General features: G+C 37.5%; 1 protein-coding gene across 2 annotated transcripts in view; it reads left to right on the forward strand.

The window, feature by feature from the left end:
- SATB2 (SATB homeobox 2) overlaps positions 1-25,513 on the forward strand; it is a 178,842-nt gene that overhangs the window by 65,853 nt on the left and 87,476 nt on the right. For both annotated transcript variants that reach the window (XM_037000381.2, XM_037000382.2), the window contains 3 exons: positions 7,608-7,734; positions 8,912-9,035; positions 19,593-19,695. In XM_037000381.2, the coding sequence (XP_036856276.2) occupies positions 7,608-7,734; positions 8,912-9,035; positions 19,593-19,695 (354 nt within the window). The remainder of the gene's footprint in view (positions 1-7,607; positions 7,735-8,911; positions 9,036-19,592; positions 19,696-25,513) is intronic.

The raw sequence follows: 25,513 nt of genomic DNA on the forward strand, positions 1-25,513 counted from the left end.
CAACTTCAGAAAGTTTTATTTAATTTGTGGAATAATTTTGTTCTCTCTTTTTTTTATTTCAATGGGGTCTTTATTAATTTAGTCTAGTTACTTAGTGCTTATATTAAATAATCTAATAAAAGTTAGGGTTCTAACATAACGTTTCCCAAATGTGAGGCAGCATCTATTACATGAGACAAAATCTTTATGCTTCAAAATGTAAAAGCCATGTATAGAATTACAAGGCACCAAATGGTACTGTATATATTTTTTAAGTAGAACATTTCTGTAGCATAAGGGTGTAGTCAGCTCAAGGAGAGATTGCCAGACAGCTGTGTATCACTCTAGCTTATTCAGAAAGTGCTCTAAAATTTGCATTTCAGTTTTTTAATACTAATGTTCTTAAAAATAATTTCTCCTGGAAGATAAAGATGTGATTAAGAGTAAAAGTTAATGTTCTTAAAGAGTAAAGAAACTACCTTGTTTATATTTGTCTATAATACCTGAATTTGTTGTGGCTAAATCAGTGTGTGTGTGTGTGTGTGTGTGTGTTGATTTTTAGATAAATTTATATAACAGTATAGCTTCACATGTATTCTGAAGTGTTGAATTATTTGTTTTTGTCTGGTGTTTTTTTTGTATTGTTACAAATACAGGATTAAGTATATTATAAGTTCCCAGACAAGTATGTTTTGAGGTTTCATTAATTTGTGTAAATTATAATGGTGCTTGAATAATGTAAAATGCTGGGAGAATGCTATTTCATTTCCATTGACTGTTACTCTAATCCAAGACATTGGAAATACAGATAGTCTTTAAAACCAAAGCAGAAGGGGAGAGTTCCAGTAAGTTGTATTGGGGTATTGCTAAGCTATGCATGAAAAAGAAAAATATGTATGTTTCAAAACCATTTTTGGTTTGCTCTTTTCTTTTTCCTCATTGAAACCTAATTCCCACTGCAGGTTTAACAATAATAACTACAATTTATGCCCTTATGCTGTTACAATTTGATGATATACCACAGTCAGCCACAGGTTAGAAACACAGGCTGAGTTATATACTGCTGGGTAGTGATTTCCTGTGAACTGATTTATGGATAAATAATTCTGTGTTCTTATTATATAGGACACACAGTTTTTAATTTCTTTAACAAAGCATAGCTGAACAACAGAAAATTATATGCTGTAGCATATGGACATGACCACTCCGAGGAGGAAAAACAGATGCAATCAATGTCACGAGTTCTCCTATTTTTACAAGGGTCCTCATCAACCACTGGTGTATTGTGGAAATAATACCATGAACCAGAAGCCCCAAGGTTTAAGTTATTCTGAAGCTGGGGTTTTTATTGATACTCTTTTGCTGAGATCTTTTCTAGGGAGTTATGAGGTATATATAAGAGCCAGCCTTTAGATATTAAAGCCCTAATGTCTCCTTTTTTTCCTAGGCTAAGTTTTCACTTTGCTTTGAAAATTTTGAAAACGCACCTGAAATAAAAGAAAATTATTCACTGAGTTGTATTATAAGAACACTGCAGACTTCTTGCTGGGTTCCTGTATCTGTCTCACAGATTGATTTATGGGCTTTATTCTAGAATAAACACAGTATATACCTATTTTATCAGCATCTATCTACATGCCGCTGCAAACTGAGGATTATTCTCCTGTACTTTATAGTCAATCTGTTGCAGACCCTCATGAAGTAAATATTTTTCGTAGTTGAGGTACAAGGGGTAAAAACTATCATTTTGGTTTAAGAGTGGTTTCACTTAGCTATGTGTTTAGCAATAATAAGTTTCTACTCAAACATGAACTCCGTAATTACAGGGATAGTGTGTATTGGGCTCTCTTTGCATCTTAAGTGAGTTATGATGGAGACACAAAAGAAAAAAACTGTCAAATGAAGAAATGATTACTACTTAATACAAACCATCTCAATATTTTATTTAGTGTATTGTATTATTGCCACATTTTATTTTATCCTCGGATGTGATTCAGTTTCTAAGAACTGGAATCGAATATTGATGAACTATAGTGTGTATTATCACCACTCTTGTTTTGACATAGAGAGGTAAATAATAACTAGTGATATAAATTATGCATCTATTGAGAAGAGTTTTTGATTTCTTTGACATAGGTCACAAGCTGATAAAAATAACAAATTCATGTGTACACAAACAGCTGTTGATATTTCCTTTTGTGATATGTTAGCCCTAACTGCCAGAATACTGCGTTTAGAGAGTAAAAATTGGTTTCCATTACTGCATCTTTTTAATTTTAGACAAAATTTGCTTCCAGTCCCAACCTAATTTTATGTCACTAATGGGAAATTTACCTACAATTGCATTTTGTTATTTGGTCTAAAGGCATTACACAAATAGTGGATTGGTCTTTGGTATTTTAGCTAGCAGATTTGTCTGGATAGAAACAATTTTATTTATACTGTGCTCAATTCAATCATATTAAGATTTTTATGAATTTCAGCTCTAAAATAAAGACCCATAATTTGTGACTCAAAGATCTTGAAACTGCATCTGTAATAGTTCTCAGCACCAGACATTTCATAAATGTTTGCAGATGATAAATTCCTTGAAAATAGGAAAGATGGTTTGGGAAACAATGTTTATATCTGAAATGGCATTGTTGTGGGAGATAATTTTTTCCAGAGAAGTCTCAAGCGTAGCTGGCTTTTCAGTTTCCTGGGCTTGTCACCTGTTTGCTCATTGGTTTCATATATTTCTTTGTTTAGCATTAAATGTCAAGACCCTGCGCAATGTGAGACTATGGAAGCCATGGTCCTGCCCTGTGGGAGCCCATTGTGCCATTGGGCATTAGCACATGGTCAGAGCTGAGTAGAAGGGGTGTTGGTCCAGTAGCTAGAAAAGTTGTCAGATGAAGCCCAGGTCCTAGTCCTGGCTGTCACTCACTGAAATCTTTGAAAAATTACTCTTCTCTGATCTTTAGCTCACTGCAAGGTACTATAGTGACCCCTTGCTGTCCTCATGAGGATGAAGTAATGGTTTGAAGAAAAACCACTTTGCAAACAATAAAGTAACATAAAGGGACATTATGAGACCGTAAGTTCTTATAAGATACACAAACCAACTGAGAATGTTTATTGTGATGCTGTGGAAAGAATGAGTTACTTCAGACTGGGTTGATCAGGGCTGGAATTATTATGGGGGCAGAATATGAAGAATGTGTAGTATTTCTAGAAGTGCGTGTCAGGGGTTACTACTCCAGAGAGAGTGTGATAATGTTTTCAGAGAAGAAATGGGAATTGTCATTTATTGAACATCTGCAGTGTGCCTGACTGGGCTTGAGGTCTGTATGTGTGTGCACAGGTACTATCTAATTGGTTGTTTATTAGTTCTCATTATTCAGATAGATGTTGTAAAAATCTACTTATAGAGTATGAGCATAATACTTCGAGCTTCTCAATACCCTTTGTATTGAGATTGCTCCAACACTGTGAGTCAGATATCCCTAGTGGCCATATAGCCTGTTCTTCCTTCTTTGTCCTCTTTGACTGCATTTAGTGGGTTCTGTTACCCTCCTTGGAGCCAGGAAGAAGCTGTTTCAGTTATATTTAGATACACTTCTCTGGTTTATTTGAGCTCTTTTTTCACCCCTCAGAATGCCTTCTTCTTTTAATCCACCTGCATTCCAGTAAAGGTTAATTTTCCAAAAGCTTTCCTTTGATGGCATGGTATCTACACTCAAACACTTTCAAGGATTTATTTTCCCCTAATAGTTACTGAGCACTTACTGTGTGCCAATTCCTGTGCTAAATTCTCATTCTCATTTAAAGCTCATGGCAACACTGAAGGGTAGGCATTGTTATTGTCCCCATTTTATAGATAATGGGAACTGAGACTTGGAGGGACTAAATGACCTGTTCAAAGTCTCAGCTGATAAGCAGAGGAGGTGGACATAAACTCACCTCTGACTCCAGGCCTTGCTCCTGATCTCTGACCCACATAGTGTAGTTATTGAGTCAGGTATTCAAGGCCTTCCAAACTTGAAACCAAGCCCTTTTCCAGTCTTTTCTTCTGATGTGCATCTCACTTGGGCTCTGTTGTTTGCTAGTGGTGTTCCTCCAGGTAACCCAACCATCTGAACCTCCATTTCCACACAGGAAGAGTTGAAAATAGATATCTGGAGGTGAAGGTCTGATGGAGAACTTGATAGTGCAAAAAATGAGAGACTGAGTGGAAAGATTTTGTAATGTTTTTGTTAGTTTTAAAGTAGGGGGGATCCAAACTTACAGATAAAAGGAAAGAGACTGAGGAGCAAGGATGGAAGAAACGAATGGAGCAGAGGGGAAGACGAGGAGGGAATAGAAGAAGGGGCACAATGGAGGTACGGTCCTCCTTTGATTTAAAATACTGAAGGCCTTTTATAGGCGCATGACCAAATTAAAGTTTGAAAGATAATGAAATTCTAAAAAAAAAAATCCCTGAGTCAATATATTTTTATATAAATTGACTCTATCTTCCTTTTAAGATGCATTAAAAATGTCTAAAAAATTACTATAAACAAATAATGGTTGAGAGTAATTCTAAATATACTTTGTACTAAGGGCCTTACACTAAATCTGCACAATATTCCTATGAGGTCAGTACTTTTCTTTTGTTCCATTTTACAGATGAGAGGAGGATTGTGGTATGGAGAAATTAGTTACCTTCTAAAGTTACACTTAGTAGGTGGAAGACCAGGATGTAAAGAGGCAGTTTGACTTGGAAGCCTGCATTCATAGTCCAGATGGCATACTGCTTCCCAGTTTGATTTCCTCAATTAACATTGGACTACTATCCCGAGTATATTTTTGCCTTATATGAGAGAAGAAGAACTGTATCTAAGGATTGTATTTCCAGAGAGGGTTAATATATTAGATAGAGATGTTGTTTGAAGGAAAGGCTTTATTTATTAAAAGAGTACCCAAGTCCCTGCCTGGCTATAGAGAGCAGCCTTTTGAAGATGGGTATCCTAGCAGATCTTGCACCTACAGACAGTGATAGATAGTTGAGCAAAAAACATGACTTCTAGGACTGTGGAGCTTAATCAATATGGTATAAAAAAGAAGTAGCACATACCACTTCCCACTGCCTGAAAGTAGCATGCATCAACAGCTCTCTTCCAAGATATAGAAACCAACCTGTAGCAGCTGCTCTCTGTGGTGGTATTAATTGTTGGTGGAGACACCTGTGCGTGTCTAATTCCAGCCCAAACAAGTGTCTTTCCAGCTCCTCAAGGCGGGGAGAGAATTTACCTAAATGAAGATTACTGTTCCCAGTAGAGTGATTTGTCTATCATTTCCTGTAGAGATTCCTCCCCCTCCACCCTTTTCTTTTATTGAGGTATAATTTACATACAGTAAAATGTATGCATATTAAATGTTTGGTTTGATGAATTTTGACAATGTTTATACCCATGCTGTCACCAGCCAAAACAAGAAAATCCCCTTATGTCCCTTTCCAATCAATTTCCCTTGCCAGCCAGAGGTAGCACTTTCTGACTCCTGTCCCCATAGGTTAGTCTCGTCTGCTCTTGTATTTTATAGGAATGAAATCATATGGAGATGTTCTGTTGTGTCTGGCTGCACTGTAGTATGTTCTTACAGTGGAACACTATGCAACAATAAGAAGGAATGAATGATGACACACAACAGCATGGATGAATCTCCTCTTGAGTTGTGCATTGAAATTTGCAGGATTCATTTGCTTCATATTACCTAGGTATTCTTACTAACCAAAATGACCCACAAAATTGGCTGCTTCTGCTTGCCCATCATAGTGCACAGTTGATGACTTCATTGCCCCCCCCCCGTATACCCCCAGTCTCTTATAATAAAATATGTCTTTAGAACATGGTCAGTTTATACTTGGTTTACAGGCTATCATGATAATGGCTTTTTTTTTTAAAGGAACTTAAAATCATGTAGTGATTTTTAAAAAAGGGAATATCTTAGACATGTTACATGGTATCTTTTTAGTATCTTCAAATATCAGAAGGAGTAAAAGAAGCAAGGAGGCAGACCCAGCCTCTCATGGGTGGCTGTCCAGGGGGCCCTGGCTGTTCACTTCATGGCAGTTTTATGCTGTGTGCTGTGCACTTTTCATTGTCATGAGAGAGGATGTTAGGAAAACTATCCCCACAAGAAAACAGCTTTTCTTGGCAAGTGAAATATGACTTATGGAGCCAGAACTGGAGACATACGGTACTATGAATGAGAGCTGTGTTACTTTATTGGATCTGAGTCCAGGCACTATTTATACTGCAGCATATTCAGCACCAGATTGTTAAATCTTAATACTGAAACAGTGCATCATTTTAATATTTTTGTTCTGTTTATTCCCTGTTTTCAAGCATTATGTCAAGCATTGCGCATTCATTTATTTCATCTTGGACAGGACATTGCCCTGACCAGAAAGTTCATTTACTATTATTGGAATTTCACCCCATAGCTATAAAGCATGGTTTTGTGACACTTTGAAAAGTTCACTTGGGTATACAGGTGTTCTCTCTCTTTGATAATAAAAAATACTTTTGAAAGAACAGCATAGTTGGACTGACCTGTATTGTCCAAAATAAAAATACTGTTTCTTGTCTGTCACTAAGACAGCTGTTTTTCTCAATGTGACAATTTCTGACATCCTGGGGGCCATTGGATTTTTCATTAGCATACAGATACAATTTTTGTTACTCTACTTTTGTGAAGTGGGATTCTCTTTATTTTTCTTCATCAATGTTATATACGCCCTATGCACCAGAAAGTTGGGTCCATCTTTTGAATGTTAGCATTTTCACCACATGTTGCTGAAGGTGTTCCATGAATCTTCTTGTAACAGGGATATTCCTAAAATCATTGTTCCATATAGCCCAAGTCTGACCAGATTTTTATTCTCTCTCCGAATTGTCATGCGTGTTTACCATATGCAGCAGGAAACCCACAGGGAATGGGTACCATTGTCACTCTAAAAAAAGCTGAGGAACTGAAAAAAAAAAAAAGACAAGAGAAAAGGAAGTTAAAGGCACCTCTGCTATTTTAGATCTGTGATCAATCATTGTGCTATTGGAAAACAAGCCCTCTGCCTGATGAAACTCGAATCTGGAAGTGAACTCTGCTTCATCAGCTCCAAATGCTCTTCACACTGAGAATCACACCACAGTCAGGATGTGACTGTGTGTGCCGAGCCCACACACAGGAATTTTCTTGTACAATTCAAAACCAAATCTTATATTTACTTAAGGCTTGCTTTTTTTTTTTTTTTTTGTCTATGAAATCAGCAGTCCAGTATATTTAGCATCAGTCTTAAGTTAGAATGTGAAATAATACTTTGGGGGAAGGAAGTATCCGTATGGTTTTCTAAGTAATTTAAGAAACAGGAAAACATAAAAGAACTGATTGTCTATGATTAAACCTCATCCTTTCATTCTCATCTTCCAGTATAGTTAACTCACTCAATTGTCTGTCAGAAAGAAATAGGTGATTGCCCAGGGTCGTAAAATATCTCTGAGTGGGCCTTGAATGTTGACTATTGAATGACTTTCTTAACATTGAGCAAACAGTGGAAAGGTTTAATAAATAGCAGATATGTGTTTATTATGTTTTTCTTTCCTGTGCAGGAATAATCAAGCTGGGGAGGTGGAACCCTCTCCCCCTCAGTTATGTGACAGATGCACCGGACGCAACAGTGGCCGACATGCTGCAAGATGTCTATCATGTTGTGACGTTGAAAATCCAATTACAAAGGTGGGTGTCTCTGAACATCTGCCCTTCCTTGCTCTCAGAGCTGTGCGGCTGATCAGAGTCACTGCGGAGATCAGCATGTCCTGTCTTTGTTGATTTCTAGACACTGGATGAAATGAAAAAAAGGAGAGAGGAGGAAAGGAGGGGCATGTCACCAGGCATCTTTATAGTTCACATTCCAACTATTTTATGTTTTGTTTTCAGAAGCAGTGAAGTGGTAACCTCGGGGAAGCTTGATAAATCATTACAAATTTGCAGCCCTTAAAGGGGAACTTCCCACAGCCCCAAATCTAATGGGTTCTCCGGTTAAGTGCTTAGCACATACTGTTTGAGGAATAAGCGCCTCTGCTGTTGCTCGGCCCAAGTTGGGAGGGCTGAGTTTAGTGCCTGTGTGGCAGGCTCATCAAGAAGGTGCGGGCACTGGACATCTTCTCCCCTTTCTGGTGGCCACCTCAAAGAAGCACACTCTGTGGCCTGCAGAGGTTCTGGGAATGATTTGTTTCTCTTTTCCTTTTCCTTTTTTTCCCAGAGATAGCACCCAGAACAAGTATGCCTTTAAAGAATCCAGTGGTTCTCTGCAGTCTTGTTTTGTGAAGTGCTTGCAAGTCAGGTGATTTAAATAGTTTTGTCCTCTAGTGTGAGGGTTCTGAATTTGCTTATTTTGGAGAATTTGTACTTTGATAGGGACCTGACATCCCCATCCTTCCCTAGGAATGCTTTAGTGTCTTCCCTTAAAAGTTAATTTTTGGTTAGGAAAGGAACATCTCTTAATAATCCCATGAGAGAGAAGATGGGCTTTCAAACTTCAAATCCTATGGAACATTTGTTCATAGTTAACCTTAGAAATGTCCAAAAATTAAATTTGTATTGAGGAAGTTTATAATTGCACTACTGTGCCATTTTCATCAGCAGATTAGAAAAATAGTATTTTTAAAAATTAGCATTTCTTCAAATCTGGAGTAACTATTTTTCTTAGGCTGGGGTGTTCACCAACATAAACTGTGTGGGGCTCTATCAGGGTTGTAAAGAAGGCGTTTTTCTCCCTCCCTCATTTAGGATCTCATTCTTTAACAGTTCTAATGCTGGCACGAGCCCAGGTGTGACTGTGGTACACATACCCTCTGCTGTTAGGACCCTTTGCTAAGGTTTGCACGTCATTCATTCTTGATCTATTTTCCAGTTGTTCCAAGTTGGAAGACTTGCCTGCGGAGCAGTGGAACCATGCCACAGTCCGCAATGCCTTAAAGGAACTGCTCAAAGAGATGAACCAGAGCACATTAGCCAAAGAATGCCCTCTCTCCCAGGTCAGTATCTCCAGGTGGGGTTCTGGGAAATATGTAAAGCCACAGGTGGACTTCACAGTGGGAGGGCACTCCCACTCGGTCAACTGTCTTCTCTTTTACTTACAGTCACACTACATTTTATGTGGAAGAAATGGGAAGATTGGGGAGCTTTTTGTTGTAGAGTGGAACTTTTCTGTTATTGAGAATTTTGATAGAAGGAAAGTATATTGAAACATTTTACGTTTTCAATCTTTAATTTCTCATTATATCATAGGAGGTAGGTATCAGTGTCTTCATTTTATAGATCAAGAAATCAAGGCTCAGGGAAGTACTCTGCCTAAGCCTATTCAGCTGACTAAGTGACAGGTTGAGACTCTAATCCAGACCTCCCTTGTCAGAGCTGACTCCAAATCATCATTCTACCTGGTCAGTGGAGTGGGTCACATGCCAAACCCATCTGAGTTAGTTTTTATTCATTGAGCCATTTCTGTGTCTAGCAGAAAGAGGTAATCTTTACATCATACACATTTGCATAGATTTTGTAGTGAATTCACCACATGAAAATGCATCATGAGAAAAGGTGGTAATCCAATTTTAGTGAATTGATCATAAACTAAAACAAATCACAAAAATAAGAGATTGAGAGGATGAAAGGAAGGAAGAGCAGAAGAAAGGGCTGCCTTTTCCATTTGTGTGTATGGGCAAGGCCTCCACTTTTTCTAATGAGATTTTTGGTGGCCATGGACAGTGGCTTAGGACTGCTATGAAATGAACTCAGGTTGACATTATTTAAAGCCATAAAGGAAATCCATTTCCCTGTGTGAGTTGCTATACTTGATTTAAGGCAATGGACTACTTAGATGTCTGTCAAGTTCAAGGGAAGGTGACAAGAACCATAGAAACTTGATGTGCCCTGAGCTTGTAGGATAATAGAGTCTGGGGGAAGCAGGAAGGCTAGTGTTAAGAGTGTGCGTTCTGGAATCAGTTAGATCTGGGTTCATGTCCTGGCTTACAATCCTCTATGACCTCATCTTTATGAGCCTGTTCCTTTGTAAGTAAAACCAGGATAGTAATAGTTTGAGTCATATTATGAAGAGTAAATGAGATAAATCACATACATTCTTGGCCTGGTGCCTGGTATGCAGTGACACTTCATAAACAGTATCAGCTATTATTATTGAGAAATGATATTGTTGGAGTGAACTGAATTCTTTATCTGTGTCTTGGGGAGTGTTTTGGAATTTAGATGCTTTGAGACAAAGCATGCTATTAATACTTGTGCTTCCAAAAAAACCAAGAAGGCATGCACCTGATTAGCAGATAACTAGATAGAAAGGGACACTAGTATTTCTTGAGTATCAGTTATATGCCTGATCTTGTGCTAACAGTTTTCACACAGGCCATTTTGGTATGTATATAGGTGGTAAAGTTTGTTGCTAGAATTTTGACTTCTTCTAATGTGATTGCTAATGAAATTACAAAAATAAGTATTTCAAATTATTTTGATCATTTACAGGGACTGGATATATTACAATTTGGGGAAAAAATTTCTACCGTTTGTCCTGAATTGCACAGTTAGTTACAATTAATTGTCTCTTGGATTCACATGGAAGTCAAAATGGGCTTTGCCTGAAAGTGGACAAGCTCCCAACTAAATACCATCAATTAAGAATTTTATTCAGAACCTTAAGACCTATGGAAATTTGGTCAAAACTAATTCATTATGATTATCAGGTTTGGTTAAAACTATAAAATGTGACTAGAGAGACAGAATGAGTGAAAAGTAACCAATCAGGAGCTGAGAGCCCTGGGTAAACATCTCAGTTCTTTTCTGCTGGGTATGTGAGCCCATCTACGCAGAGCCTCATTAAATGCAGCTATGAACTGGGCATGATTGTTACCTACATATCTTACATAATTTGCAGAGTTGTCTTGAAATTTCAAGGGGGTCATCTTTAAAACCTATTTATCCCCCCATTTTCTGTTCTTACTGCTTGTCCATCTAGTTGCCTAGCCTAATAAATTTCTTCTCCATCACTCCATATTTGATCCTGTGGAGTCTACTGCCTCTGTATCTAAGATCTTCCTCCTTTGTACTATTGCCTTATTTAGACTTTCACCACCTTTCTTCTGAAATATTTTAAGTCATCCCTTCTCATAACCTTTCTCCTGCCATCCACTGCTCCATCACTAGTATCATGCCATTTCCTCATCTCATCCACTGACTCCCCTCGCCCAGCCTGGAGATTGCATAGCAGAGCCTGTAAGAACCACCAGAGTGACACTGTCCATCCAGCTGGATTTCCCACCAGAGCCACCTTGTTCTCTCCTCCTGCATCCACTCTGTGCTCCAAACACATGGAATTAGTTATTTTGGAATATTTGCCATTGCTCAAACTTCACCAAAATACTCCTGAGAGTGGGAGCAACCTAACTAGTACCCTTAACATTACAAGTGCAAAAAGACAACTTCTTGTATTGTCTTAAAAATTCATGCAAAGTTTATGTTCTACTCCAAATACCTATGCTTTTGATGTTTTAGAAAATGCCATAAAAATCACTTTACCTATTAAATTATTAACTTCCTTCTGTTCCCATGAGACTGGCCCTCCAAGGAGACATACCATGTTAATCTCTGGCTTTGGTAGCCCTCGCGCACAAGCTGGTGATCCTGGAGTCCTCCATTCTGATGCTTGCTTTTGCATATGTGATTTCTCCTGGCTAGCATGTGCTACTCTGTTCCACTGGATGAAATCATCTTTCAAATTCCTTCTGAAGTCACTGCTAGTGAAGTACCCTGATGTCCTGACTGAAGTAGTTGTACTTCTGCTCTTAGTAGCTTTTTGTACCCATCTCTGTCACAGCATTTATCACAGCCTGTGGTCAATGTTTCCTGCCAGTTCCCATCACTTGAACTGCCCCCAGTAGCAGAAGCCATCTCTTAGTTTATCTTCATGTCCTCAGCATTCAACATAATGTATATCTTGCACGAAGTTGTTACTCTAATGCAGGAGTTCTCAACTTTGGCCCCATTGGTGTTTGGGGCTGGATAATTCTTTATGGTAGTGAGCTGCCCTCTGTGTTATAGGATGTCTAGCAGCATCCCAGTAGATGCCAGTGACATGCCACCATCTCCCCTACCCCCAGGTGTGACACCCACAATGTTTCCAGACATTGCCAGATGTCCCATGGTTGAGAATCACTGCTGTAATGTGTTGAATGAATTAAATACACAAATATTTTAGAAAGTGCTGTAAAATGTAATGTCTGTGGTGTTCTTGGCAGCTTTAAAATGTTTTGAAGTCGAATCATTGGATACACTAATTTGGTGGTCAATGCCCAGTACATTTTCAGGGAAACAGGGTTTCAGTTCTGTTGTTCAGTTTTGGGGGAGATTGATTTAGACTTTGGAGTGCTGTGTGATTATGGAAAAATCTCCCTGGGGTAGTCCATCTCTACCAGCATGGACATGTAATGTGGGTCCCAGCATTAATCCTACAGCTAAACATTCCAGATTATTCACTTGAATTGCACAGCTAGATTGCATTTCACCACAGAGATAAGCTCCCCCATTTTGTTGGTGGTTGTCGTAGAACAGGTGCATACTTTTTGGAAGGTTAGCTTACAAGATGTGAAAAAAGAATGCATTTTTGTTCTAAGAAGGTGAAAGAGTAATTCAACAATGTATTCCAACAATGTACTGGAGTCATGGTTAAGAGTCAAGCACTTCACAGTGGGTGAAGAGGGACTGAGCCTTCACTCCAGGCAGAGGATAGCATAGTGCCCCATGCAACTCACTTCCTTGGAGAAGGGTGGGTAATTGGGCTTTTAAAAATAGACTCATTTCACAAGTAAAAGATGCCTGTTCTTGAAATAATTCTTCCTTATTATCCCCAAGCTAAACCATATTAGGTATTTCCTCACTCAGATTTGGCAATATCATAAAGAAGTGAGTCAGCGGCAAGTATATATTTTCTTGAACATCCCAGTGGTCTACAGTTCAAAAAAGCAGCCTTGAAGGCAGAAGAAAAAAGTGGAAAAATCCAAAAAAGGACAACAATTTTAGTCTGAGGAGTTTATTTTTAAAGGGAGGGAAGTCATGATTTAGCTATTCTGTCTGGCCAGATGCTTGGAAAGTATAGGTTGTGTTTTGGTGTCTGTGTATTTATTTTTTATTTCACCTTTCAAAATGTGTCTAAGTGCTGACAGCCTCTTCCTTTTCCTCTGATGTCTCCCTGAGTCACCACTTCCAGCCTTTTCCTTCAGCCACATAGTCTGTCCCAAGCATTTGAATTTACCATACCTTAGGCACAGGTCTTCCTTCTTAAATGGCCTTCTCTAACTGTTCCAGTTTGAAAACATTAGGAGCACGTCTTTCTGTGGATTACTTAGAAGGTAAAAGCCCAGTTCTTCATCATTTTGATCCATTAAAATAAATAGAGCTAACAGTACCTGCCTTGTCCACCTCATGGGTTATTGTGATAATGAAATGGAATGACTAAAGGGTGTTGTTAACTGAAAATTGCAATGAAAGAACAAATAATTCACAGATGTACCTTCCAGTGTCTCCCCACCCCCAAGCCTCCAGCCTTAGCATGGTCTCTGTGACTCCAGATGTGTTTTAGAGAGAAATTTTATTTTTTGTGATAAAAATATATCACATGAAGTTTATCATGTTAACGATTTTTATGTTTACAATTCAATGACATTAATTATATTCACAATGTTGTTCAACCATTTCCAAAACTTTTTTACCCCTAACCATTTCCAGAACTTTTTCATCACCCCAAATAGAGACTCTATAGCCAGTACGCAGTAATTCCCCATTTCATTTCATTCTTGCCTCACTAGTCCCTGGCAACTTCTATTCCATTTTCTGTCTCTGTGAATTTACTTATTCTAGATACTTCAGAAAAGTGGAATCATGAATATTTGTCCTCTGTGCTGGTTTATTTCACTTAACATATAGATATGTTTTTAAAGCAGCTCTGTTCCATGCCCCTAGTTGAAGTTTTACTGCAAAACATTTGAGAAACAAAAAGACTGACAGAAGTTATTGAATTGTGAAAATATTACTAGATTTCCAGTATGATGTTGTTAACAATATTTAAACAGCCTTTTTAAGATATAGACTGTGGGATAATTATTTCTGTCATCCTAAGCCAGCCTTGCCCATTTGGAGATCATTAAAGGACTAACTTAAATGTACAATATGCCAAAATAATTGGGCAGTGAAACTGAACAGCCTGTTGGGTCAGTAGAAAAAACCAAGTGATCGTATGCTCATCTACACAGACAAGAGGCTGATCAATTGCATAGACCAGTGTTGTCTTATCCAGTTGCCAGCTGTCCATTTCATTTAATCTAAATGCATGTATGTAGTAGGATGCATCCTGTGTTGTTTTAAACAATTGCCAACTGTCCCTTTCAGTTATTTTCATGCAAGATTGTTTTAGTTTAAGACCCAATGTCATAAACTCTCATTGATGGAGGGTCTCAAGTGACAGCTTGAGATGAATTGCTAGCGGGTGATTATGATGATCATGTGAAATGATCTCAGGGAGGGGAAAGAGCTGATGTTCATTGATTCTGCACCTTGTGCTAGGCCTGTCTTTTATACAAATCATCAACAGCAGATCAACAAGGCATTCCCCAGCACCTAGGAGATGAGTTTTCAAATGTAGTCTTGTCCTACTCCAAAGCCCAGAGGAAGTGCTTCTTTTAACTGGAATGGCAAAAGTTCTCATTGCTGGTAGATTGCTGGAAACAGGCATGGAAGGAGATAGTAGAAGGCCATCAAATAACATTAGTTTTTCATGATAAACTAACTCCCCCAAATCAGTTTTTCCCCTTCACTCTATTTGACTGAAGTATCATGATAATCTCGTGTATAATATGTTACTTAGCATATCACAGAGCAGAATGAAAAGGCAGAAAATGAGCAAAGAATGCCTATATTCTTCACTGCCTGCATCATGCTCTCTCCCCCATGCAGCAGTGAAACAGAGGCCAGGAGATGCCAGCCTCTCTGCTCACTGACGCTCCTCCTCCTCAGGCAGGGCATCCTCACTGCCACAGTGTGAAACCATTCACTTTGGTTTTATAATGTTCTTTTTTATAGAGAGTCTATCATGTATCTGTAGCTTAGCTACTCTTAGTGTGATGTTTAAACAAACCTCACCATGCCAAGGAGAATGTGGTGGAGGACATCCAATTATATTATCTGTCGGGTGGGATGAAAGAGGGATGTTCAGATCCCGGTCTTTCCAACTGTACGGTACAAATCATCTTAACCTGTGTTTATTATTTTGCTTTTCCTACTAAGTTTTAAATTGCTTTTAGGTTCCTTAGTTTTCTCTGATTCTAAACTCCTTGATTAACTTAAATAAGGGGCCTGAGATTATAATTTTGTTTTATTTTCTGTCACCTTGTGTCTTGCTCTGTCTAAAGAATTGGTTGCAGTATCCACTGTTTCACTTGTGCTAACTGATGGAAGTGGTGGTGATTATTTTCTTTCTTTCATTAATTAGTTTCCCTTCTTAAGTGATTCACAAAATACTGTGGCCTGGTAATAGTGTCTCTTTGTGCTTTGCTATTTGACTTTGGACAAGATTCTTCTTCATTCTGAACTTCTGGGCCCTCAGTTTGAAAAATGGAACCATACTTATACTAACAGGTGATATCTAATCTCTAGGCTGGTCAAAAACAAACAAATGGGTTTAAAATTTGTCTCAGAAACCTAAAAGAACATTTATTTTTAGATAAAGGTATCCTTTTATCTAAAACAAGTATTAATAACAATATTATAATCTCTTTCAGTTTGGCTCAGAGCAAATTGAAATCAGCTAGTAAACTTTGGAGTAACTAATTCTGGTATATTTTAATTCTTCAAATACCTTATTTTATGTGTTTTAAAAATAACTTTCAAACATAAGTGGCAAACTCTGTGTCAGAGTGACTGCGCATGAGGAAACTTAGATTTTATCCCTCATCTAAAACCTTCATATTTAGAATTTCACAATTAATTACAAAGAAGTCTGAAATTTTCCAAAGGTTTCCACAGTTGTGAAGACATTCTAAACCTTCCTAATTCTTTTACCACGTGGTATTTTTCATAAAATGGCTTGGTCTGCAGTCATTGTGGTGTTTATGCCTGTGTTATGGTGTTTAAGCATCTGAAGGGGGCTGCCTGTGAGCCCCTTGTATGCCTGCCATCCCCTTTCTCTGTCAGAACCCACCACCGTGCAGAGTTGAGCTTGCTTTTGTGAATGCAGCCATTTTAATACTCTCCTCCATACAACATAGTCCCTTTGTTTACATGTTGAAAATAACAATGTGCCTGTCTTGCAGGTTATTTGTGTCAGTATTGCTTTAAGTTCTCATGGTTACTCGGGTTGGTTGCATTTTGGATTGAAAAAGTTGACTCAGATCTTTGTTCATTTGTCAAAAGGATGTGGGGGACCTGAAAGTCCAGTAGTGTGATTGCTCTAGAATGATGGGCAAACATGAAAGAGCAACATAAAGTACAAAATTATATGCATATTTTGAAAGGCAGTAAATGGAAATTAGATTTTTTTTTGGCAGGGTGGTAGATGGGAGAGATCTTAGTCGCTACTCATCCCACTTTGCAGCAAGTATATATCATCAGGTTTAAGATGTTGGTTGTAAAGTGCATCCCAATTTCAGTGCCATTAAAGTATTTCAAAATGTGGCTGTAGAATGGGTAAAATGTGGTAAATACAGATTCTCTGTGCTCTGGGACCTCTGGAGAGCATTATTTCATGTAGAGTAAAAGCCAAATGTGCTAGGTCTGTGTGAGCCCACTTCACTTTTGTTTGTCATAAATTAGATTTTGTTTTTTTAAAAATAAATGAACAGTAGCATTAAGATGACCTTGTAATACCTGCCCCCAGAGTATTCTAGTGAGGCCTCGTAGTTCAGACAGCCTATGAGGATGTAACAGTATTTACAGTAGAGATGTTCATGGAATAAGATTTAACATGATTGTTAACATAAAAAAAAAAAAAACCTCTTCTGCTTTTAAAGCTCTCTGAGGATGAATTATAAAATTTCTTAAAGTAAAACTATTTTGAGTGTCAACTAGGAGTAAAGACCTGCAGGGAATTAATATGAATAAAATGTGCCACGAACTTGATGATACCTTTCTGGTGACTAAAGGTGCTCATTCTCTAGGAAACTGATTTTTTGTTGTTGTTACCCAATTCCTTTGCTCAGTTCACATAGCTTAAACCTGTTTACTTTTTTGCTCTTTGATCAGTTTAGATAGAAACTCATTTATAATAACTGGGGGGAAGAGAACAAATCTGATTGAGTCTCCAGGTAGCCAGCTTCTCCTTTCGAAGAGTTGTGCACCTGACTCTAGCATAGGATCTGGTGATGGAGCCAGTGGAAGCCCAGATATCAGTTTACTTGCTGCAGAAATTGCTGCTCACTTTGTGCAGACTCAGTGAAGATGCATCTGCATCAAGGACGAAGTGGGGAAGCTAGAGATTGAGGGAAATGTGGATTATCTGGGGCCAGAATGCTTTGGGTTGGTGGCCTGGTCTTACGGGCCAGGACGAGTTGAGGGGTAGCTCCAGGCAGAAGCTGAGACATTCTCTGTTTCAGTCTGCTATATCTAGACCACTTTGCAGTGGGAGGTTTAACTCTGACTCCTGTCGTGGCTGTGTATCGTCTGCCTTTACAGAAGTAACATTCATACAAACAACATAGAGAGATGACAAGTACCATTGCGATTATTCCCATACACCAGTGTGGCTGGCACATCTATTATTAGGTTGCTTTCATGTTGAAATTTTCATTATTATGACATTTCCAGTTTGGCATTTTAAAATTTCATCTCTGTCCCTTTTCATCTGTTATATTTCAGTGACTCAGATATCCCACGTCAGAATTGTGTTGACATGAGGGAGGGGAAAAAAAAAAAGAAACACAGTCACTGTCCTCCAGGGTCTCACAGATTAAGACAGAGAGAAAAGCTCAGCCCAGAGACGGAACTAGCCCAAAGAGACTAGAGACTTTTACTCCTTTGTTAATAATGCCCAAAGCCTAAGCCTGCCTCAGGAAGATTAGGATTCCACTGATCCTCTAAAGGCAGCAGGCAAGGCTCTGAAAGTTCTGTGATACTCTCAGGTGATACTAGTTCTTTGCATTCCCGGGGCTGTGTTCAGATCCTTAGATTAAAGAATTTTCCTTACTATCTCCCCTTAGAGAACAGAATTGTCATTTAGAGATCAGCAACTGCAGGAGGATAGCCATCTGCTATGCAGAAAGGGCTAAAGAGGGTTCTGTGAATTGGGTTAGGGCTCCCCTCCCCCACCAGCACTGCATAGTGATGAAAAAAAGAGGGAGTCTAGGGGCTCACAGAGGGAACTTCCATGGGAGACTTAAACAGAAACTAAGAACTTTACCATTTTAAATGGAAGTCCGTGTAGGACTGACTTTTGGCATTTGAACCTCCTGGTCAGTAACTTGCCCTTGCCTTGATTTATTGTTACCCTTTTTATCTTGATGCTCTGTAGAAATGCCATTAGAAGTTCTAAGATTGTGCTCAACTGCTCCTTATCTGGGAATACGTTTTTTTAAAAAAGATGAGATTTCAAGGCAGGATACAAAATCTTACATAGGTCATTTGAATCTTTTGACTTGTTTATGTCCATTTTTTTTAGGCAGAAATTGTAGAAGTAAAATCTATGTATAAATCTGCAACTTTGTATAATTATGTGACTATATTATCACAGGTAATTCATGCATAAGTTAACAGTCACCACAGATGTTGGTCCAAGCATGCTATAATGACTGAAACATATCTCTGTAGGAAATTTAATTCAAGGTGTGCTATTTTAATTTTTCAGGAGTATGTCCGGTTGTGCTCCCCTTCTCTTGTTTTTTAACCCTAATTACAGACATATCAGCTGAGGTGTTGAGCTGAGGAGTCTCCGGAGGAAGAAAAGGAAGGAAGATGTCATGCACTTGAGCACTCAGAAAGTTTTAGCTTTGATTCATTTTCGGTTGAAACACAGTACAAGCATTATGTTTAGTTTCCCCTGCTCTAAAATAGCACTGTTAATTTTTTCATTTGGTGAATTTTCACACAAGTGCTAATCACACGTTTCTATAAATTATATTAATTTAACTTATTTCCCTAAATGTTGTTCTGCAGTGTGTAGCACGGATGTTCTCGGATTCTTGGCTGTGTGCAAGCTTGTTGCAGTTGCAAGTAGAACAGAAACAGCTGAGAGGCATCATTAGATGCTGGATGCTGGAGCATCTCATCTCCCCTTTTGCTTTGGTTCCTACATCACAGCTGTTCTTTCCCTTTGCATTTAGTCTGCATGTCCTGTGCCCTAGACCTCTGACATTGCCCCGGGTTTGGTTTTTTGGGAGAAGGCACTGTCGTCATATTTGGTGTTTAATAATTTAGTTTGCATGGGGGTGACTACTTCAAATTTAGAAGGCGAAGGAGATTGGTGTGGACTATAATATGCCTTTTCTTTTCCCTAAAAAGAAGTACTTATATTTATTAAAAAATGAGCGTTTTTTCATTTTTCTTTTCAGAGTATGATTTCATCCATTGTAAATAGCACATATTACGCCAACGTGTCAGCAACCAAGTGCCAGGAGTTTGGGAGATGGTATAAGAAGTATAAGAAGATTAAAGGTAAGCTGACTTTTTTTGTTTTTAAAGCCTATTTTCAATTTTTTAGGTCAATGAGTTGTTGATTCTTTGGAATTTATTCTTATTTTAGATACAGTTTTTATAAAATTGTATATAATTTTGCAAAGGTAAGATTCTTAATATTTTCATGAAGAAATCCAAATTGGTTCCCTTGAGACTGAGATGGTATTAGGACTAAAACTAAGGTGGTATTAGAACTAGAAGTAAACAGTAAAAAATTTAGCGTGATATGTGAAGTTTATAGGGATGGCTGTGAAGGCCAATATTTTTAGAAATATTTTGAAATGGTTTATTTCAAATAGTCCTATCTATTTAAAAAGCTCAATCAATGAATCTTTCATTAACATATGAATGGAAATATAAAAGCAGTCATTGTAGGTTAATAGTTTAAGTACTCATTAACAAGTTGGAATGACTCCTGTGGTATCAGGAAATCTTTGGTCAGAAATGGAGTTCTGGTGTTTATTTGGAGACAATTCCAGAGCAGTGGTTAAAGCAAAGGAACTCTAGTAGAGCAGGGCTTGTGTTCAAATGTTTGTCTTCCATTTGCTGGCTGTGTGAGTTTGAACAAATTATTTATCTTCACCAAAATTCAGTCTCCTCACCTGAAAATTGGAAATAAAATTATCTAAATCACTGGCTAGCTGTGAAAACTAAATAAATTAATACTGGTACAAAGTAACATCTTAATAAATAATAGCTAAACACCATCACAATCATAGTATTCCTAGTATTAGCAGTAATTTATTAGATTGGCAATTATGTCTGACTGAAGATACAATTCTTATATAAAATAATGACATGCTATTTAGACCATCCAGCCATTTAGATATATCAGTGATATTTTGCCTTTGCAAATATGTTGATGCTGGAAACATTCTGTTGTTCTCATCCCAGTTCCAATGCTATTTAGTTTAAATGCCAGCAGACCCTGATGTTAGTCTGGGAATTTTTTGTACTATAATAGGTTGATGTTCAGAGGTCCTTCTAGTCTGTATTTTGCATGATTATGACATCTATCACACTTCATAATAGGTATTCACTGCGCCCATCTGAGGTTCAAATGATAATTTATGGTAGGTAGGTAAGAGTAAAGTATGAATTTGTTTTACAACATGCAGGTCTCTTCTGGGGCACAGAGTGTTGAGGTAATGGCTGTTGGCCATTGTGGATTTGGGAGCTTGTTTACAAGGTTACCTTTTGAGGAAATGAGCTTTAGATGCACTGATGACACACTTCCGATTACGAAGGAATGAGAGCATTTTATGCTAAGTATACACTTTCTAAGGAAAGTCAAGATGTCGAAACTACCCAGGAGAAATTAAGTGCACTGAAAATTGAATTAAGATCCATTTTTTTTAACCTATTCTGAAATTCTTAAGACCCTTTAGATTCTACTTTGAGCACTTGCTTTAGAATATTATTATTACTTGTACAGTATAAGTGAATGACTCCTCATTGTACGACATGATTGTGTGGTTCCGAATGTTTTCTTTTTTCTATGTGTTGCCTCCAAGTTTTTCTTTTAAAATAAGATTGTTAAAGTGCTTAAACGTATCCTCTTTGGCTGAAAATCAAAGGAATCATGCAGCTTCAAGATCATTTGTTAGATCTTAGTTGCTGTTATAAGAGAAAAGAAGAGAATGTCCTCTTTTAATAGGCTGGAGTATAATTCTAGACTTAGAGAGACTGGAAATCCTTCACTCTAGTGTTCTCAGAATTGCCACTACAGAATCAGTGTGTGTGTGTGTGTGTGTGTGTGTGTGTGTGTATCTGTTCATACATGCATTAACATGTATCTTCTTTTCTCCTTTCTTTGAGAATCAATTCTTCAAGCTCTGATTTTTTTCCAAGATAGTAAATGCACAGTTAAATCCTTAAGTGCTGTAAAAGCAGACTGAGACCTTGATTTCAATCAGGAGGTCAAGGATCCACACCTGGAGAGGCTGTCAGACACTGTGTACACATGCTATTCAAAGAGATGGAGCTAGTCATTCCTATTGAAAAGTGTGTGTGTGCATGTGTGTGTGTCAGTAGGAGGAGAAAAAGGAAGGTTAAGGTATGTGTGAAGTAAACACAAGCTGCTATAAAACAGTTCAAGTGGTGTTGATTCATCAACCAAGGGAGTAGGAGGAAAAACAAAGAATTCATGACAGGTATAATGGTGCACAGAAAATAAACACCCAGAGAAGTGCATTTTATTAACTTTTGACCCTCAGAGAAAAGGAAGTGTTGGACCTACACAGGCACATTTCATTTGATAGAAGCTTTATGTTGTGAAGAGATGTTGCTGTGGGAGTTCCTATCCAGAAGAATCAATTTCTCATGAGAAAGGAGTGAGTTTGTTTATAATATTTCTGTTTGTGTTTGTCCGTTTTCAAAATGAGAAAAGGAAGTAATGAATTTCAAATATGGAAATTAGTAGTGGCAAAACCAGGATTCTACCTAGGGCTCTTCCTGAGAACACAGAAGTCAGAGCTTCATGTCCCTCCTCGCCCCAATCTCCAACCCATTTACACCCCAAAGTTACCAATTTACATGTACCCTGGCTGATACTGAATAGAGAAGAAACTCTCACGCTAACTTAGTGATGTCCCAAACTAAACATTGTTAAATATGTTTCGTATTATTTGCTAATGTCTGTTTTAATAAAACAGTGGGAACTAAATGGTTGCTTCTTAATCAAAACCATGATTTCCTAACATAAGCTATGTGATTCTGTTACAAATTGTCACATATAGATCTCCTAGGTCAAATTTTTTTTCTCTTCTCATAGAAATAAATAAACAGTAAAATAATTATATACTCTGAAAGAACAAAGTGAATATGACTAAAACCTGGCAAAAATAAAAACCTACTGGAAGGATTAAAAAAAAAGATTAGATTGCAAATTCTGTAGTTAATGCTTAAATAAATATGAGAAAATGAGCAATCAATAATTTGATATCATTCAAAACAGATGTGAAAATTATATACAAAAGGAATTGTCTGAATTTTGAAATAAACATTTTAATGTGTATTTTTTGAATTTGTTGTTATTATAACTAAACTATTTATACTTATTCTTTAAAAAGTCCTAGGTTGGTTTGGCTTAGCTTGTTAGCTTTATTTTCCCCAGTGATCACAGCAAAATACATTCTGTTTACCTTTTTTCTTTAATTTCAAAGACAATCATGGTTGACACAGACATATTTGAGTTAACAGTAGTGTTAATTCAGGATAGTTGAGGAGTCAAGAGTTTTGTATACTCTGGTTTCAAGGTCCAGAACCATGAACCTACTTCCCGTGAGTTTTTGATACTGAATAAAATAAAGTGGGTGGATGGGGTAGTAGGTTGGTTTAGATAGCACTTTTTATTGCTCTTTATCTCATACTATAATTGCTTCTGGCCTAGATTTTATAATGTAGAACTCATAAGCTCCTAAGTATAAGAAAAAAAATGTACATTTTGTGTAAAAGCAAAAAAAAAATGCCACTATTAACAGCTGTTTAATGTGTAAGAGTTTAATGTTGAAAACAAGGATAACCCGCAGGACCTGGAAATGTTCATGCTATTACAAAATTACTTCCAAGAATTCTTGGGATTATCTGAGATTTATCCCATCAATTTTTCTTTCATAAATTGTACACATTTTAATAAAACATATCTTTAACCTAACTTTTCTCCTTTATAAACTTACTTAAATATAAACTTTCCTCATCATTTTTATGAAACTAATTCTGTACGCAGTACCATCAGAAATTATACTCTTATGGCAGTCTACTTTCGTAGGGGCTCTTATAAGAATAAGAAAGTGCCTTAACAGCTTATGTATTTTAAATGTGTACCAATTAAAAATTAGTAAGTTAAAAAAATTTTATATCAAAAGTGTTTTTCATCTGTCACCAAAAGCAAAATGAACTTTGTCTTCGGTCGGTCAATCTCAACAAGTATTTAATGTCACAAGAATTAAGGGGGTCATTGAAAGTTCACACAAATACTAGTGGATATCATAAAATTGTTTATGAATTAAAATAATACCACTAGAATGAATACATCCAACCAAACCCCATAATTTGGCCAGAAAGCAAAATTACCCCCATCACTTTCCTTTTCTTGATCATTGCTCAAGAACCCCTTGATTGCTAGTTGTCCTAATTTTATTTGTTTATTCGAGCTTATTTTGCAGAATATTAAAAAGCTGGGAGAAATAAGAATTTTAAAAACCAGTATTGCTTCCCCAAGCCTGGTTTATTTTAGTAATCAGTATTTTATCTGACCCTGTCTGATCTAGTCTTGCAAGATCAAAAGTCCAGGCCAGCAAGCAGACAGTAAACAAAGCCCATGAAGGGTTTCAGTAAACACAAAGATTAGATGTTGAATGAAAATTAAACTCCTTGAACTGGTCCTCTATACTAAAGTGGTTAAGTGGGTTGTGATTAAAAGAAATAAGTAATTATGATCATTATAGCTGCAATGATATAATGTTACCACATTTAAAGCACCTCTTGTATCCAAAAATGATCGTGTCTTTTACAAAGTGGTGCCTCAGAGTTGAATAGAGAATCAGTGTCCCCTGACTGGGTTGCATAAGGCACCATGGTGGTATCGATGGTCAGGACAATGCCTTTAATCAATTGCTGGTAGTTCTGCCTCTGCCATTGTTCAGCTGTGATGAAGTAAAAGCAATTTACTTTTGTCTACCTAATTCTTCTGGGTCATGAAGGAAATTTGCTTTCAGCTTTGGATCTAAATGAAGGTGTTCAGCTTGAAGTCTGGCTGGCCTCTGCTTATGTTGTACCTTGTTTAAAGTAATGCCAACATCAAATTCTTGAATTTTATATATCCATTGGATTCACAGAAATAGAAACATCACTTTCACAACCAAGCACTTTCCATCTTACTGGTTTTCCAACATTTGGAAGAGCCTTGTGCATTTTCACTGTGGCAGTCACTGATGTGCATTCATCGATCACCTTTGCTTGTTCGGCCCTCCATCAGAAGCTTATTGTTGTGCTGGTGAAGAACGGTGTGTGGGGAATACCTTGGACCCTAGGCTCAGAAGTGGGTCAACTCCTTACTTGGATCTTAAGAAGCTCATTCTAGCCATCTGGTAGCTACTTCTTTGGCCTGAATGTGTTTATTCATAAATGTTTAAAGATGTAAAAACAATAATTTGTCAACAGTGTGATTTGTAGATTAAAAGAAACAAACTCTCTAACTTCTCATATTTATACTATTATAATGCCATTTTAAATACATGTTAAAAAATGATGTAAAAGGGAAAAAGACCTGCTGCTTTCCTACCTCCCTTCTTTCTTGCCCCATCCATCCATCCATCCATCCATCCATCCATCCATTTATCATTTGTACTTACTATTTGAAAGAAGTATAAGATACAGTTCCTGGTTTCAAAAAAGCCTACCTCTTTATGAACTGATTAATAATATAACACATAAATTGCCATTCTAAAATAAATCTGAGCATCTCCTTTATATACCTGACAGGATTCTAACACAACCAAGCAGAGGAGGCAGCTCTATATCTGGCAAACATATAGCAGTGTTATAACCTAGTGCAACAGTAGTAGAGAGAAGGGTCTATAAGTTTTCCCTGCTGGGTGTCAGGCTGGGGGGAGGGCTAATGTAAGAAGTAGTACCATGAATTATATGTTAAGGACAAACAGAGTTTTGCAAGGAGATAAAAAGGAAGAACATTTTAGGCAACTGCAAGCTCATGGGTATAAATGCACAGATGCAAAAGAAAATTGTGTGTTCAGAAAATTATGGGTGGTTGACCAGTATGTCTGGTATGGCAGGA

The sequence above is a fragment of the Manis javanica genome, chromosome 12, assembly GCF_040802235.1.
Source record: "Manis javanica isolate MJ-LG chromosome 12, MJ_LKY, whole genome shotgun sequence".
NCBI lineage: Eukaryota > Metazoa > Chordata > Mammalia > Pholidota > Manidae > Manis > Manis javanica.